The 13,092-nt window shown below is 49.9% G+C and overlaps 1 protein-coding gene across 12 annotated transcripts in view; it reads left to right on the forward strand.

The window, feature by feature from the left end:
* The window catches only part of HECTD4 (HECT domain E3 ubiquitin protein ligase 4), a 173,888-nt gene that overhangs the window by 149,384 nt on the left and 11,412 nt on the right, over positions 1–13,092 (forward strand). For 10 of the 12 annotated variants that reach the window (XM_086348151.1, XM_086348154.1, XM_086348156.1 and 7 more), the window contains 10 exons: positions 621–826; positions 1,458–1,588; positions 1,880–2,085; positions 3,845–4,024; positions 5,073–6,379; positions 7,682–7,889; positions 10,351–10,574; positions 10,662–10,813; positions 12,192–12,298; positions 12,957–13,080. In XM_086348151.1, coding sequence (XP_086204277.1) covers positions 621–826; positions 1,458–1,588; positions 1,880–2,085; positions 3,845–4,024; positions 5,073–6,379; positions 7,682–7,889; positions 10,351–10,574; positions 10,662–10,813; positions 12,192–12,298; positions 12,957–13,080 — 2,845 coding nt within the window. Of the gene's footprint in view, positions 1–620; positions 827–1,457; positions 1,589–1,879; positions 2,086–3,844; positions 4,025–5,072; positions 6,380–7,681; positions 7,890–10,350; positions 10,575–10,661; positions 10,814–12,191; positions 12,299–12,956; positions 13,081–13,092 lie in introns of those variants that run through there. The other 2 variants (XM_086348152.1, XR_015144611.1) reach the window with 2 other exon arrangements.

Here is a 13,092-nt window from a genome sequence, read left to right on the forward strand (position 1 = left end):
TGGTGGTTCCTAAGGGTGAACCCAGGCAGCCAGTAGGTCAGGCTGTGGGAACCCCTGAATCCTCTTTTACATGCTTGATAGACCTGGGCCTCCACTCAAATTTTTATTTTAGGAAACAGTTTTGTACCTTAAGAAAGCAAACATTTAAAGACCACTGAATTCCTGAATCCCACCCTGGAGGATCTGATTGGTAACATCTATTATCCAAGACCTAAGGCCAAGCTTGGAGAAGGCAATGGCACCCCACTGCAGTACTCTTGCCTGGAAAATCCCATGGATGGAGGAGCCTGATGGGCTGCAGTCCATGGGGTCACTAAGAGTTGGACACAACTGAGCAACTTCACTTTCACTTTTCACTTACATGCATTGGAGAAGGAAATGGCAACCCACTCCAGTGTTCTTGCCTGGAGAATCCCAGGGACAGGGGAGCCTGGTGGGCTGCCGTCTCTGGGGTCGCACAGAGTCAGACACGACTGAAGCGACTTAGCAGCAGCTGCAGCAGCAAAGCCAAGCTAACTCATCCCAGTTTTCCAGATGGGTCGCGCCTCGTTGCTACTTAGGATCTCACAGCCCTGGGCTGCTGTGATCTTCATCACCTGTGTTTCCTTTCCCGTCCCCAGATGGCACCATCAGCTCCAGCTCCATCCTCCTGGCGCAGTCCCTGCAGCACTGTGTCCATTCCCAGAACTGTTCGGCCACAGACCTCTTCTACCAGGGCAGCTCCCAGACGGTGCGAGAGTGGCTCAACGTGGCCATCACGCGGACCCTGCACCAGGGCGAGGAGAGCCTTCTGGAGCTGACCAAACAGATCTGCTCTTTCCTGCAGGTGAAAGTCCAAAGCTCTGACATCCCTGAACTGGGATTACAGGTTCTAATTGGAAATCTTACTGGCTGGCTAAAAATGACACTTTCTTGGTGCTTCCCTGGTGGCTCATTGGTAAAAAAATCTGCCTACCAATGCAGGAGACGTGGGTTTGATTCCTGATCTGGAAAGATTTCATGTGCCATGGAACAGCTCAGCTCGTGCACCACAATTACTGAGCCTGTGCTTTAGAACCCGGGAGCCACAACTAGTGAAGCCCGAGTGCCCTAGAGCCTGTGCAACAGGAGAAGCCACCACAGTGAGAAGCCCACACACCACAACTAGAGAGTAGTCCCCGCTCTCCACAACTAGAGGAAAAGCCCCCTTGGCAATAAAGACCCAACACAGCAAAAAAGAAATAATTAAAGAAAAATAGCACTAATTCCCTCAAGCCCCCACCTCACTAGCCTCCTTTTCTCTGCAGCTCCCCTACATTGTCCAATCCATGTGTCCTTCCTCCCAGAGGGCTCTTTTGTCTTCCTGATCTTGTTAAAGTGCGTGTATTATGTATTGGCTCTCCCCTGCCTGGGAGCTGGGAAGATGAAATGCCCTCTTGTGTTGAATCCCTGGTTTTCCCTGTTCAATGTCTCTGCAGACAGCACCAGAACAGTTCCCCTCCGAAGAGTTTCCAATTTCCGAGTCCAAAGTCAACATGGACGTCAATTTCCCCGGGGCAGCTTTCGTCGTCGTATCTTGCAAAGAAAGTCAGTCTGGATTCCGCAAAGAGTAAGTAACCTGACTCCAGCAGATGGTGACAGGGAGAGAAAAAGTCAGGCAGATTCTGGTGAAACTTACAGAAAAAGAAAACTCATTGCTTTTATTCTTTAATGCATACTGTATTTGAAAATGATTTAAAGTTCTTCCCTAATTTCCATGTTTTAGAAATTAGTCTGTATGAAGAATGACCTTCTAAAACGTGGTGGGGATGACATGTGTGCCCAGTTCTCACCCCCCTTCTCCCAACAAAGCGTCTGTTGATCTGACTGAACTCTGCTCAATTTCATATGTCCTCTTCAGTTCCTCTCTGTACAAGGCACCATGGGCGCGTGTGCTGGTGTACGGGCTGGGCCACAAAGTGAAGCGAAATGGCCAGCTGAACCTCATCGAGGCCGTCTGTTACCCGCGGGATGCGTCTCCGGCCAACACAGGGCTCACACCACCTCCTACCACCAACCAGTACCCTTCTGTGATCCTCTCCACAGACAAAGTCCACATCAAACTGGGTAAGTCTGTGAATTAGCTCACGGTAATAAGAACAGCTTTGAAGTCATTCTCTGCTTTCCTTCTTTGTGAAAATTGAAAGAATTTTCTACCTTGCTGTGTTCCCATTTCCCATGGGTGAAGAATAGGACTGCTCGGGGCAGTGTACTTCAGAGACAGTAAATGAAAAGTTGTCCCTTTCCTGCTCAGGGAAGGCCTGGCAGATGCTGCCCAGATGACAGGGGGGATTTTGTCTCCTTTCACAAGAGTGTACTGGGCACATGCTGTTTGAAACCCATCACTTAGCTATAACCATCTTGGCTGCCCTTCCTCAAGTTCTCATTAAAACTGAGTTCTCAAAAAAAAAAAAAAAAAAAACTGAGTTCTCTCGAGTATACTATGGCTCCCTAGGGCACAGACCTCAGAGATCGTCCACTCCCCACGTAAATGATAAACAAAAGCTAGTGGCCAGGCTGGGAGGCCCACATCTCCCTGGCATCCTTTGTTAAGTCTTTGTAGATTTGGACTGAGCTGAGGGCTCCTCCTCTGTAAATCCTGACACTGTCGCTGGCTGTCTACTTTATATACCAGGGCCAGCTGATTCTGTTTCTGAGTCAGCACACAGAGAAAGGAAAATCTACTCTCAGACTTCCACTGCATGTCCTTGGCAGGTTGGACAGAAAAAGACAGACAGGTGCTTGCTGAAGACAGTCATAAAGATGTCTGTGAACTTTCAGCCAAAATTGGGCCTTGACTTCTGCACAGCCGCAGTCCTGGGGACATTGCATCTTTAGGGAATAAAGTGAAAGAACATTTCTTAAGAGATTTGGTCAATGCTAAACAACTTTATGATCTCTTTTTTTAGGGTCTAGTTTTTTCATTGTGTTTTGCCCACATTGTTTTTGAAATTGTGTGTAAACATAAAGGGTCTCTGTCCTACTATCACTCCCTAAATAAATGTTCACCCCAAAGTACACAGCTGTCAGCATGGTTCCTCCTGATCTGGCCAGAGACCCCTGGTAGCCCAGCTTATGGGTTTTTGTTTATTTGTTTGTTGGTTTTAATGTTTTTTAGGCCACACTGTGCAGCATGTAGGATCTTAGTTCCCTGACCAGCCCTCTGCACTGGGAGCGCAGAGTCTTAACTACCAGACTGCCAGAGAAGTCCCCCTCAGCTTACGTGTGATCATTGCTTGCAGAGAGGGTGGGGATGCAGTTCAGGGTATGACGGGGTTCCAGCCTCAGAGCCTTTCTCTCTCATCATAGGCCACTTCAGTCAGATTTAGATCATAGCAGTAATGCAAGGCAGTAAAAAAGAATCAAAGCCCTGGTAGTGCATGAAGTCTAGGGACCTCCTCACTGGTCTGCTCTGTCAACCTAAGATAAGCTGATGCTCCCATGGGATTGCAGCCACACCAAGGAGCTGGTTATTTCTTTACCAAGCCAGAACCATTCCAGTGAAGCATCTCTTAAAGTCTGACTTCCTGTCTCCACTTCAGGCCATGGGGCTAGGTGGTATCTGACTGACCAGGGGATGTTTATCCTTCCCTGTCCCCTCTGTCCCGTTCTCACACCAGCAAGTGGACTCCTTGGAGCTCATCCTCCACTGCTCCTCTGCCTGCAGCGGACGTTGTCTGGCAGGTGGGGAGTGAGGTTTCTTCTCACCCCAGCACAGGAGCGGATAGGCCTTGTTTCTCTGCTCACACCTGGCAGGTCTTTCTCACAAGCTAGTTTTGATCAGGTGTTGCCAATCACAAGCTTTCCTTCTGGGTGCTTCTTCTAGGGGTATCTCCCCCACCCGGAGCCGTGCTGGTGTTACACTCCCTGCCCCTCGAGTTCCCCCTGGCGATGGCCTTCACCGAGCAGCTACTGTCCTGGAAATCAGAGGATGGCGAAGGTAGAGCTGAAGATGAGCCTGACACCATCCCGACGTCCGTCCTCCTGCAAGTGGTGGAGCTGCTCGGTGAGGCCCACCATCCCCGGGATCGGCCGGGGCAGCTGCTTTGGGGTGGCCACAGTGGCCTGGAGTAGCGATAGCTCTCACGAGCTGCTATCAAGCGGGCCTGGAGAACTGAGTGGAAGTTAGACTTCCACATCCATGATCTGCAGGGTATTGTCGTTATTTTGAAGGGTGGCATCTAACTAGGAAAACAAGATTAATTTGATCCTACTTTGCTTTAAAACACAAACATATGCCATCATTGTAACTTTGATTCTATGTTGGTGTTCACTTCCATGCCACCTTTTACCTGCAAACATGGTAACAGCTCCTGTAAGGTTAAAGAGAGATTGCATTTAGGCAAAACTCATGGAATGGTAAACTTAAAGAGTTGTGAAATTAGCCTATAAATTCACCTCAAAATTTTTCTAAATATTGAACTTTAATGATGTGTCTGCTTAAGTGGTTGGGGATAAAACATACTGATATCTGCAATTCATTTTGAAATAATCAAAATCTAGGGTGAGTCTATGGATGAATAGAGGGATGGATAGATGTGCAATAAAGCAAACACAGCAAAAGGTTAATGGTAGAACGTAGGTGGTGAGCATCTAAATATTTACTGTATAAGTTGTTCGACTTTTCTGTATTTTTTCATAATATAGTGTCAAAGGGAAAACCATGTTGCAAACTCATATGCCCTGAGGGGTTCAGACAGATGATATGAGAGGAAAGTGATTTGTCACCAACCTACTTAATAACTTTATGAGAAATAAAATACTGATTTGGGAGGTCAGAGCTGTAGAACTGACTCCATGTAGTCAGGTGGCACAGGGGTTAGGGCCACCAGCCCTGGTGTCAGTCTGCCCTGTGAGAGCGTGTGACTGTAGCAGCTGTGTGAGTCCTTTGGCCCTTCGAGCCTCTGTTTCTTCACCTGTGAAATGAGGATGAAGGATGTATGTTTGTTTCATGTGGTTGCTGTGAGGGTCTACTCTGTCAGAGCAGTGCCAGGCACCTAGTAAGCTCTGTATAGGTGGTTGTTTTAAGTTGTGACTGCTTTCATTCACCTCAGGCAACTTCCTCTGGACCACAGACATGGCGGCCTGCGTGAAGGAGCTGGTTTTCCACCTCCTGGCAGAGCTCCTGCGCACGGTGCACAGCCTAGAGCAGAGGAAGCACCCAGCCGGCCTGTCCTCATCCATCGCCCTCCAGCTGAACCCCTGCCTGGCCATGCTGATGGCCCTGCAGTCGGAGCTTCACAAGCTGTACGACGAGGAGACGCAGAGCTGGGTCTCGGGCAGTGCATGCGGAGGCTCAGGAGCCACGGCGGCTGCTGACCAGGGCCGGTTCTCGACGTATTTCCACGCACTCATGGAGGGCTGCCTGGCGGTGGCCGAGGTGACCCTGCCCACCAACATGAGTGTCACCGCCAGCGGGGTGACGTCAGCGACTGCCCCAAACCTCAGCGACTCGTCCTCCTCCTCATCGTCCTCCCCAGGACAGACTCCACAGAGCCCCAGCCTCCTGTCCAAGAGGAAGAAAGTCAAGATGAAGCGGGAAAAGGCCTCCTCCTCTGGGAAGCGCCAGTCCTCACGCTCTGTGGACTCGGACCCCGCCGTGCTGAGCATCGGGGGCAGCAAGCCCGAGGACATGCTGTGGTTCCATCGTGCTCTGACGTTGCTCATCATCCTCCGCCACCTCACCAGGAAGGACCCACAGGGGCTAGGCGTGACAAGCGACGCCATCGCCGACGCCTGCCAGGCCCTGGTGGGCCCCACTGCCCACAGCCGCTTGCTGGTGATCTCTGGGATCCCCACCCACCTGGACGAGGGCATCGTCAGGGGTGCCATCCGCAAGGCCTGCAATGCCCATGGCGGGGTGTTCAAGGATGAGATCTACATCCCCCTGCAGGACGAAGACCCCAAGAAGCCAAAAGATAAGGCCGAGGGGGGTGATGGGAAAGCCGAGCCGGAAAAGACCCTCGGCTTCCCCAGCACGGACAGCTTGGAGGTCAGCACATCCAGCAGCCTGACCCCTGCTATGAGCGTCAGCGCATCCGCGTCCACCAGCCAGGCTTCCATCTGCAGCTCCCAGGGCATCTCGCAGACAGTCAGTGACCTCTCCGCGGATCCGTTGCCTGCAGGCCTGGAGCTGCCCATCCCTGCAGGCTTGTTGGAGCCCCATGTGGTGTCCAGCCAGGAGAGCCTGGACATTTCCCTGTGTAGCACCGGCAGCCTGGGCAGCCTGGGGAGCCTGGGCGAGCCACTGGACAACGCAGAAACAGCCTCAGTGTCAGACATGGGCTCCATGTACACAGTCACGTCCCTGGACAACCAGCCCCTTGCAGCGCGCCCCATCAAAGGCTTCGCGGTCGTGGAGGTCAGCACCTCATGCCTTGGCCACCACTTAAATCACGAGCAGTTAGAATCCCCCCAGCCTCTTTACGCCTTCCATTATTGTTTCCTAGGGACTAATAGGTGACATCGGAGCACTTATGGGGCTGCCTGAGGCAGCTGTTAGCAACAGCAATGATTTATCATGTTGGTTATCTGTGTCTGTGGAGAAGGCAATGGCACCCCACTCCAGTACTCTTGCCTGGAAAATCCCATGGACAGAGGACCCTGGTGGGCTGCAGTCCATGGGGTCGCTAAGAGTCGGACAAGACTGAGCGACTTCACTTTGACTTTTCACTTTCATGCATTGGAGAAGGAAATGGCAACCCACTACAGTGTTCTTGCCTGGAGAATCCCAGGGACAGGGGAGCCTGGTGGGCTGCCATCTATGGGGTCGCACAGAGTCGGACACGACTGAAGCGACTTAGCAGCAGCAGCAGCAGTATCTGTGTCTGAGGTCACATCTCTGAGCGTGATGGCAAGTCTGATGTCAGGAAGGAAACACAGCTCATTGCTGGGTGTCGGAGGGAGGGAGGCCAAGGGGCTCCAGGGGCTCAACTTTGCTGAGGGGTGGGCTTTATCGAGTGCTTTCCCTCTCGGGCCCCAGAAACATCTTTTTGAGTGGCCTTGGGTTGTTTTAATCATTGCCATCAGTAGGAGGGACCCCCATAGAGCACGTGAGAACAGACTTGCTGTTCTGTTCCGAGTGACTCCAAGTTTCAGGTGCTGTGTGTGTTGCCAGGTTCCTTTTCCACTTCATGATGCCATCTGTCTCGTGGGCTCCTTGTGTAGAAATCCTGCACCCTCTGTAACAGGAGTCAGGTGCAAAGTGAAAACCTTCCTCCCCCTTACTGGATATGGCGAGGAAGGCCCTGGGAAGAGAACTGGTACCCCCTCGCTCCCCACCATGGGCTCTGACAGGAAAGCTCAAGGATTCAGGGGCTGGCTTTCTCCCAGAGTCACCTCTCATCTGTCCATCTTCTCCCTGGGGATTTTCTCAGAGCCTGGACCAAGCATGGCCTTTAACCACCTGGGCATTCAGGTAAAGCCACAGATCTGGCCAGGGTTTAGCAGCAGGAGTGTCTGGTTGAGTCATTCTTCTGCAAGTAACTGCTGTTGGCACCTGAGAGAGACTCCGTCAGGAAGGCCAGCTCGCCCTGGTCAGGTGGTGCTCAGAACGCTGAAGACGAGCAGAGGGCTTTGGGACAGGCAGGAGGGAAAGAGAGGTCGTACAGCTGAATGACTGGTTTCTCCACTTAAATCCTGACTCTTTCTCTTGTTCACACAGATAAGGTCCCGAGCCAAAATTGAGAAAATTCGAGCAAGTTTATTTAACAACAATGACTTGATAGGTTTGTCAAGCTTGGATGGTGAGGATGAATTGATGGAAATGTCAACGGAAGAGATCCTCACGGTGTCTGTAGTGAATCAGAGTCTATTCGATACGCAGGGGAGCCCAGGGTTAGAAGATTATTTCAATGATAAGTCAATTAAAGGTGGGTTACAGATTTTGTTTTTTTAAACAAATAGACATTTTCCCCTCAGGGTTCAGCCAGCCAAGAGACCACCAGGAATGACTGTGCCACAGCCTGCATCAGCCTCAGATGTGGGCTTGCATTCAGGTCATTTTTTCTCTTTTTGTCTAGTCAGGCTTCCTCTTGTTTGAGTTCAAGTGTGTTTCTTTTCTGTGTCCTATGGAGCTAGAATGTGCCGCATACATGACTGGTAATCATTTAGTTGTATGCTTGAGGACAGCTGATGCCTCATCCTTTAAAATGAATTATTGAGGAAGAAATTGTCCCAGCTTCTTTTCCACAGAGGCCTTTGTCATTCGGTGGCTCGTATGTTGGGGGTGGTCTCTGTCTGGCTTCCCCGTTTCTGTTGCTCACCCAGGACCCACAGAGCCAGGTCTAGCAGGTCCTGAGGCTGAGAACTCACCCCCACCCCCACCCAGCTTTGCATCAGAAGCAACAGCAGTTTTCCCCTTTCTTTCTGTAACTGTAGTTCTTTGTGTGGTTGTCTTTATTTTGTATCAGTCTCTCTCAAATCTTTTAATTTATGTTCTTTTTTCCAACTCTTTTAACATTATTGAAATTTCACAATAGAGTGGTTGAGTTTGTTTTATGTTTGCTGTGGACAGAAATGTAATATTGGGTATGGGTTTTTGTTGCTGTTCCAAATTATTATCCTCTAGTCATGAAATTCTGAAATACTGCTCCAAGGCTGGGACCAGAATGAGGTTAAGTGAGGCCACAGAATTCAATGGGGCTCTGAAAAAACTCAGTAGTAGTATTTTAATACAGTACTTATGGAAGTCAAAATTAATGTAAAATATCCATGGTGAGTAAACCATTAAAATTTTAAATACAGACAGGATCAGTATTAAAGACTTTTCCTTTTGCATCAGGCTTTAATATGGCTCAGCACAGAACTTTAAATATTTTGCTCATTATGGGCTTTTTATATTAATTTTGATTTTTTTAAAATATTGCATTAAAATACGTATCTCGGTCTGTGAGTTTGTCTGACTCTTGCTCCCAAGGGCCTGTTTCTCTCTCCCGGCCCTGGCTTCGGCCCTGTGCCCTTATTGGTGGTACTTTGCCCCCTCAGCTCTCATCTGCCACATGGGCTTGGCTAATGTAAGACCTGTGGGAACCCTGGGTCTTTTTCTGCCGCAATTAATGCTATACCAGTCTTTTCATGTTTTGATATGAATTTACTTCTAGCTCCTGATTGCATGATAGTCAAACCTTCCATGTAAGGTACTCAGTCTTTTGAAAACAAATTTGCCGCATCATAGCCACGCTCATTTCGCTTGAGTTTCTTTGAGTTGTGGTTGTACTGAATCACCTCTTAGGTCTTGGTCATGCCTTCCATACAGCCATGTCCTCACCCTCAGCCCAGATGCCCAGGGAGCCTTTGTGCTCTCGTTCTCGCAGCCCCGTCCCCGTGAACTGGGTGTGGCCCAGACCACACGCCAAAGAGAGGGGATTAGGAGACCGGTCAGTCCCGCCCCGAGATAGGGGGGACCCTTGGCCATGAGGAACGCGTGGGTAGATCCTGACTAGCCCCTTAGGAAAGGTAAGAGCATCTTCAGGAAGACCAAAAAAATAAGTTTGGGGACCAAAAAACTAAGTCTTTTTTTCTCATACTCATAGACAGTTTTCTTGTTTCTGAGAGAACTCTCTTTTTTTTAAAGTATTCATTTGGCTGCACCAGGTCTTAGTTGCAACAGGCAAGATCTTTAGTTTTGATATGCAAACTCTTGTAGCATGTGAGATCTAGTTCCCTGACCGGGAATCGAACCCAGGCCCCCTGCATTGGAAGATCAGAGTCTGAACCATCGGACCACCAGGGAAGTCCCTCTTGTATCTGAGAGAACTTTCTTTTCCACCTGCTGATTGTGCCAGGTTTGAAATGTATCCTGTAACAATAACTATTGAACAACTGTATTGACTACTTTGCACTGAAAATTCCTGCAGCCTCTACATCCTCTCGCTCCCTGGGGTCTGTCTGTTATAGATACATTCTTGAAGTTAAGGGAGGTTCAACCTCCATAATGAAGAGACCCCAGAGTGCAGTGACTCAGACCTAGTAGAAGTTTTATTTCTTAACACATGTAAGAGTCCAGCGTAAGCCCTGAGGTCCTCCATCCAGGGTGCTTGTCATCTCCACGCAGCCAGCAGCGGGGACAGACACCGAAGACAGCAGGGTGGTCCAGGACGGGCCCGTGTCCCAGGGCCACACCTCGTGGCAGAGAAGGCTGGGCATGTCACTGAGGTGTGCTAACAGAGCGGGGACACCAGGTCTCGGTGGACAGCTCCTCATCACCACTAACCTCCCGATATCCACTTCCCAAATAAATTGCTGATGAAAAATAAATCAGGTGCTGCAGGGCTTGTCCTGACATAGCGTGTTCATGGCAGAATCGTTTGCCCTCCCTCCATCCTGTGACAGGTGAGAAGCTGGTGCCTGGGGCCAGAGAGGTGCTGACGGAGATATTTAAGAGCTGTGCCCACTCGGAGCAGATGCTGAGCCTGACGCCAGCAAAGCCCATCAAAGTGTCGGACATTTATCTTAGCAAAGAGCAGATCAACTCCCAGACACCGGGCAACCTCCTCCACCTTTTCTTCACCAATGTCCGGCCCCCCAAAAAGGTGCTAGAGGACCAGCTCACCCAGGTAGCCACCCTGTCCCCGCCACTCCTGTGCTGGGCCTCAGGCATGCCCTGGGCTCAGCCTGAGGCCCTCTCTCTTTGGTCGCCCCAGATCCTGAGGAAGTACGGTGTGCCGAAGCCCAAGTTTGACAAGAGCAAGTACAGCAAGGCGGGGAAGGAGCAGCACCCCGGGAAGGTGGTGAGCACCAAGCGGCCCATCACCAAGCCGCCCACCAAGGACAAGGCAGTGCTCAACAGCGTCAGGTGGGCGGCCAAGGAGCACAGGAGCCAGACTGGTGGGAGGACGCGGGCCACCTGCCAGCAGGCTTCCTGGGAGGCTGTGGGCACCTCAGGGAAGCCAGACAGTCTGACTCTGCTCTACTGCTGGGGGCCTTTCTGCCCTCACCTTCATCAATTAGAAGAGAACGTTTCTTTTGATGCACAAGGATAGTAAAATCTGGACCATGCAGGCTGGAAAGCAGACCAGTCTGAATTAAATGTCTAAAATGTACAGAATTCTGTAAAAGTCTGAATTCTTTTACCAACACATATAGTGCATGGTTATTGTAGAAAGACTGTAAAATGCTCCCATGCATACTGGAAAATACTGAAGTACCCCCAGATAGCCACTGCTTGTAACATTCAAATGCAAAAGGTTTTATTTGTGCATATGTATTATTTTGGTACATTTTAAATAGTGCAATATTCAAAAGTATCAAAGCCACTCCTCTTCCTCTCCATCCTTGGTCCCCTCCCTGAGGCTGCAGTGCCCCATACGTAGCCTCCCAAAACCCTTCTGGGTGTACACAAGCAAGTGTAGGCATACACAAGCGAGTGTAGGCATACACAAGCAAGTGTAAGCATACCCAGATGTCGGCAACTGTACAGAAAGGCTGTACCTTGTTCTTTCTGTTTATTGCTGATCTTGGAGATGATTCCATATCAGTGCAAAAAGACCCCCCCCCATTTCTTTTTAAGGTAGCTGTATAATATTCCATGTGTGGATCTGTACACGTACCTGATAGAATCTTCTTTAGATACAAGTTTATGGCTCCCAGGTTAAAATTCAGATAGTAAAGTTTTACTTAGCAGGAGTCTCTAGAGGAATCCTTTAAATCATCAGAGAAAAGAGTGTCCATTAATTACTTATACACAAATGGTGCGTTTGAATCAGTACTGTCCCATAGAGCTTTCTGTGACTATGGAAATGTGCTGTTTGTCTGTGCTATTCAATTCAGCACAATAGCCCCTAGCCGCATTTGGCTTCTGAGCACTTCACTTGAGCAGGCGCCACCGAGGAACTGGACTTGTCACTGTAATCAGTTTAAACTTCAGTAGTTACATGTGGCCAGCGACTCCGTCTTGGACAGTGCAGCTCTGAAGTATGCAGAAAGAACGTTTGGAAAGCGTCACCTCAAGATTGTCCACATTTTAAAGTGTCCATTTGTCCCCATAATTTGCTCAGGAAGCTTGTCTTGATCAGAACAGAGCTGGTCTAGACCCCAGCCTCCCCTGAACCATCAGCCGTAGCTGGGGGAGGAGGAGCCATTGCCTGGTGAGGCTCTGCATTCCCCTTGCCGGGAGAGGGTGTGGGCGTGAGCATGAGCGTGAGGAATCCCGACTCCAGTGCTTTGATCTACAGCAGGACTGCCTTGAGTGAGAAGAAGCCCACCGTGAAGCCCAAGTCACCTGAAAAGAGCAAGCCAGATGAAAAGGACCCCGAAAAGTCACCCACCAAGAAACAAGAAGGTAAATAAGCACTTGGAGTCTGATACAGGCTTGGGGCTGCTGCCACCCTGGTCAGGGGCAGCCCAGCCTGGAAACCAGTCTCCGTGCCTTTCCCTTCCTGCCTGGCTCCCTCGCATTTTAGCTTAGGCAGGGCAGCCCTGCTCATGACACAGACCACATCCTTGGCCGACTCAAGTTACTTCTCCAGGCCTCCGTCTCTGCTGACCTGAACTTGTGGAGGTCAGATTAGTAGCTCCAGAAACACCATATCCCCAAGAAAACTGATGATCATGACTGAAAGTAAAGATTGGCAATCTGCTCAGAAATTTTTTCCCAGAGGGCACTTAACCTGAGCATTAGAGCTTCATCTTCCTAAAGGTCCAAGCAGAGTTGGAGAAAGCTGTTATTGTTAAAAATTGCTTAGTCAGGAATGTTTGAGATACAGGAAGATGGGACTGGAGGGGAAACGCCCCACCGCTTGGTGACCACCTGTTAGGTTGAGGGGTTATGCATGTCCTTGAGCAGCAGGTGGAAACGGTTTGCTAAGAGACCCTGGAGTGACGGCGGGAGACAGAGGAGTTAGATGAATTGGGTCCTGAAATAGAGGGTGCACTGAGAGCATCCTGTGGGGCCCGCACTTCTCACCAGATTCCTAACTCTGTGAACACTCTTTTGTCAGTCCCAGAGGAGAAGTACCTGACCTTAGAAGGATTTCACAAGTTTGTGATCGACCGAGCCAAGCAAGACATCCGCAGCGTCTGGAGAGCGATTTTATCCTGTGGCTACGATCTTCATTTTGAGAGGTAAGAGGCCGT

Source organism: Bos grunniens, chromosome 17 (genome assembly GCF_055505025.1).
Source record: "Bos grunniens cultivar Pamir isolate PY7600 chromosome 17, Bosgru_T2T1.0, whole genome shotgun sequence".
In the NCBI taxonomy this organism is placed as follows: domain Eukaryota; kingdom Metazoa; phylum Chordata; class Mammalia; order Artiodactyla; family Bovidae; genus Bos; species Bos grunniens.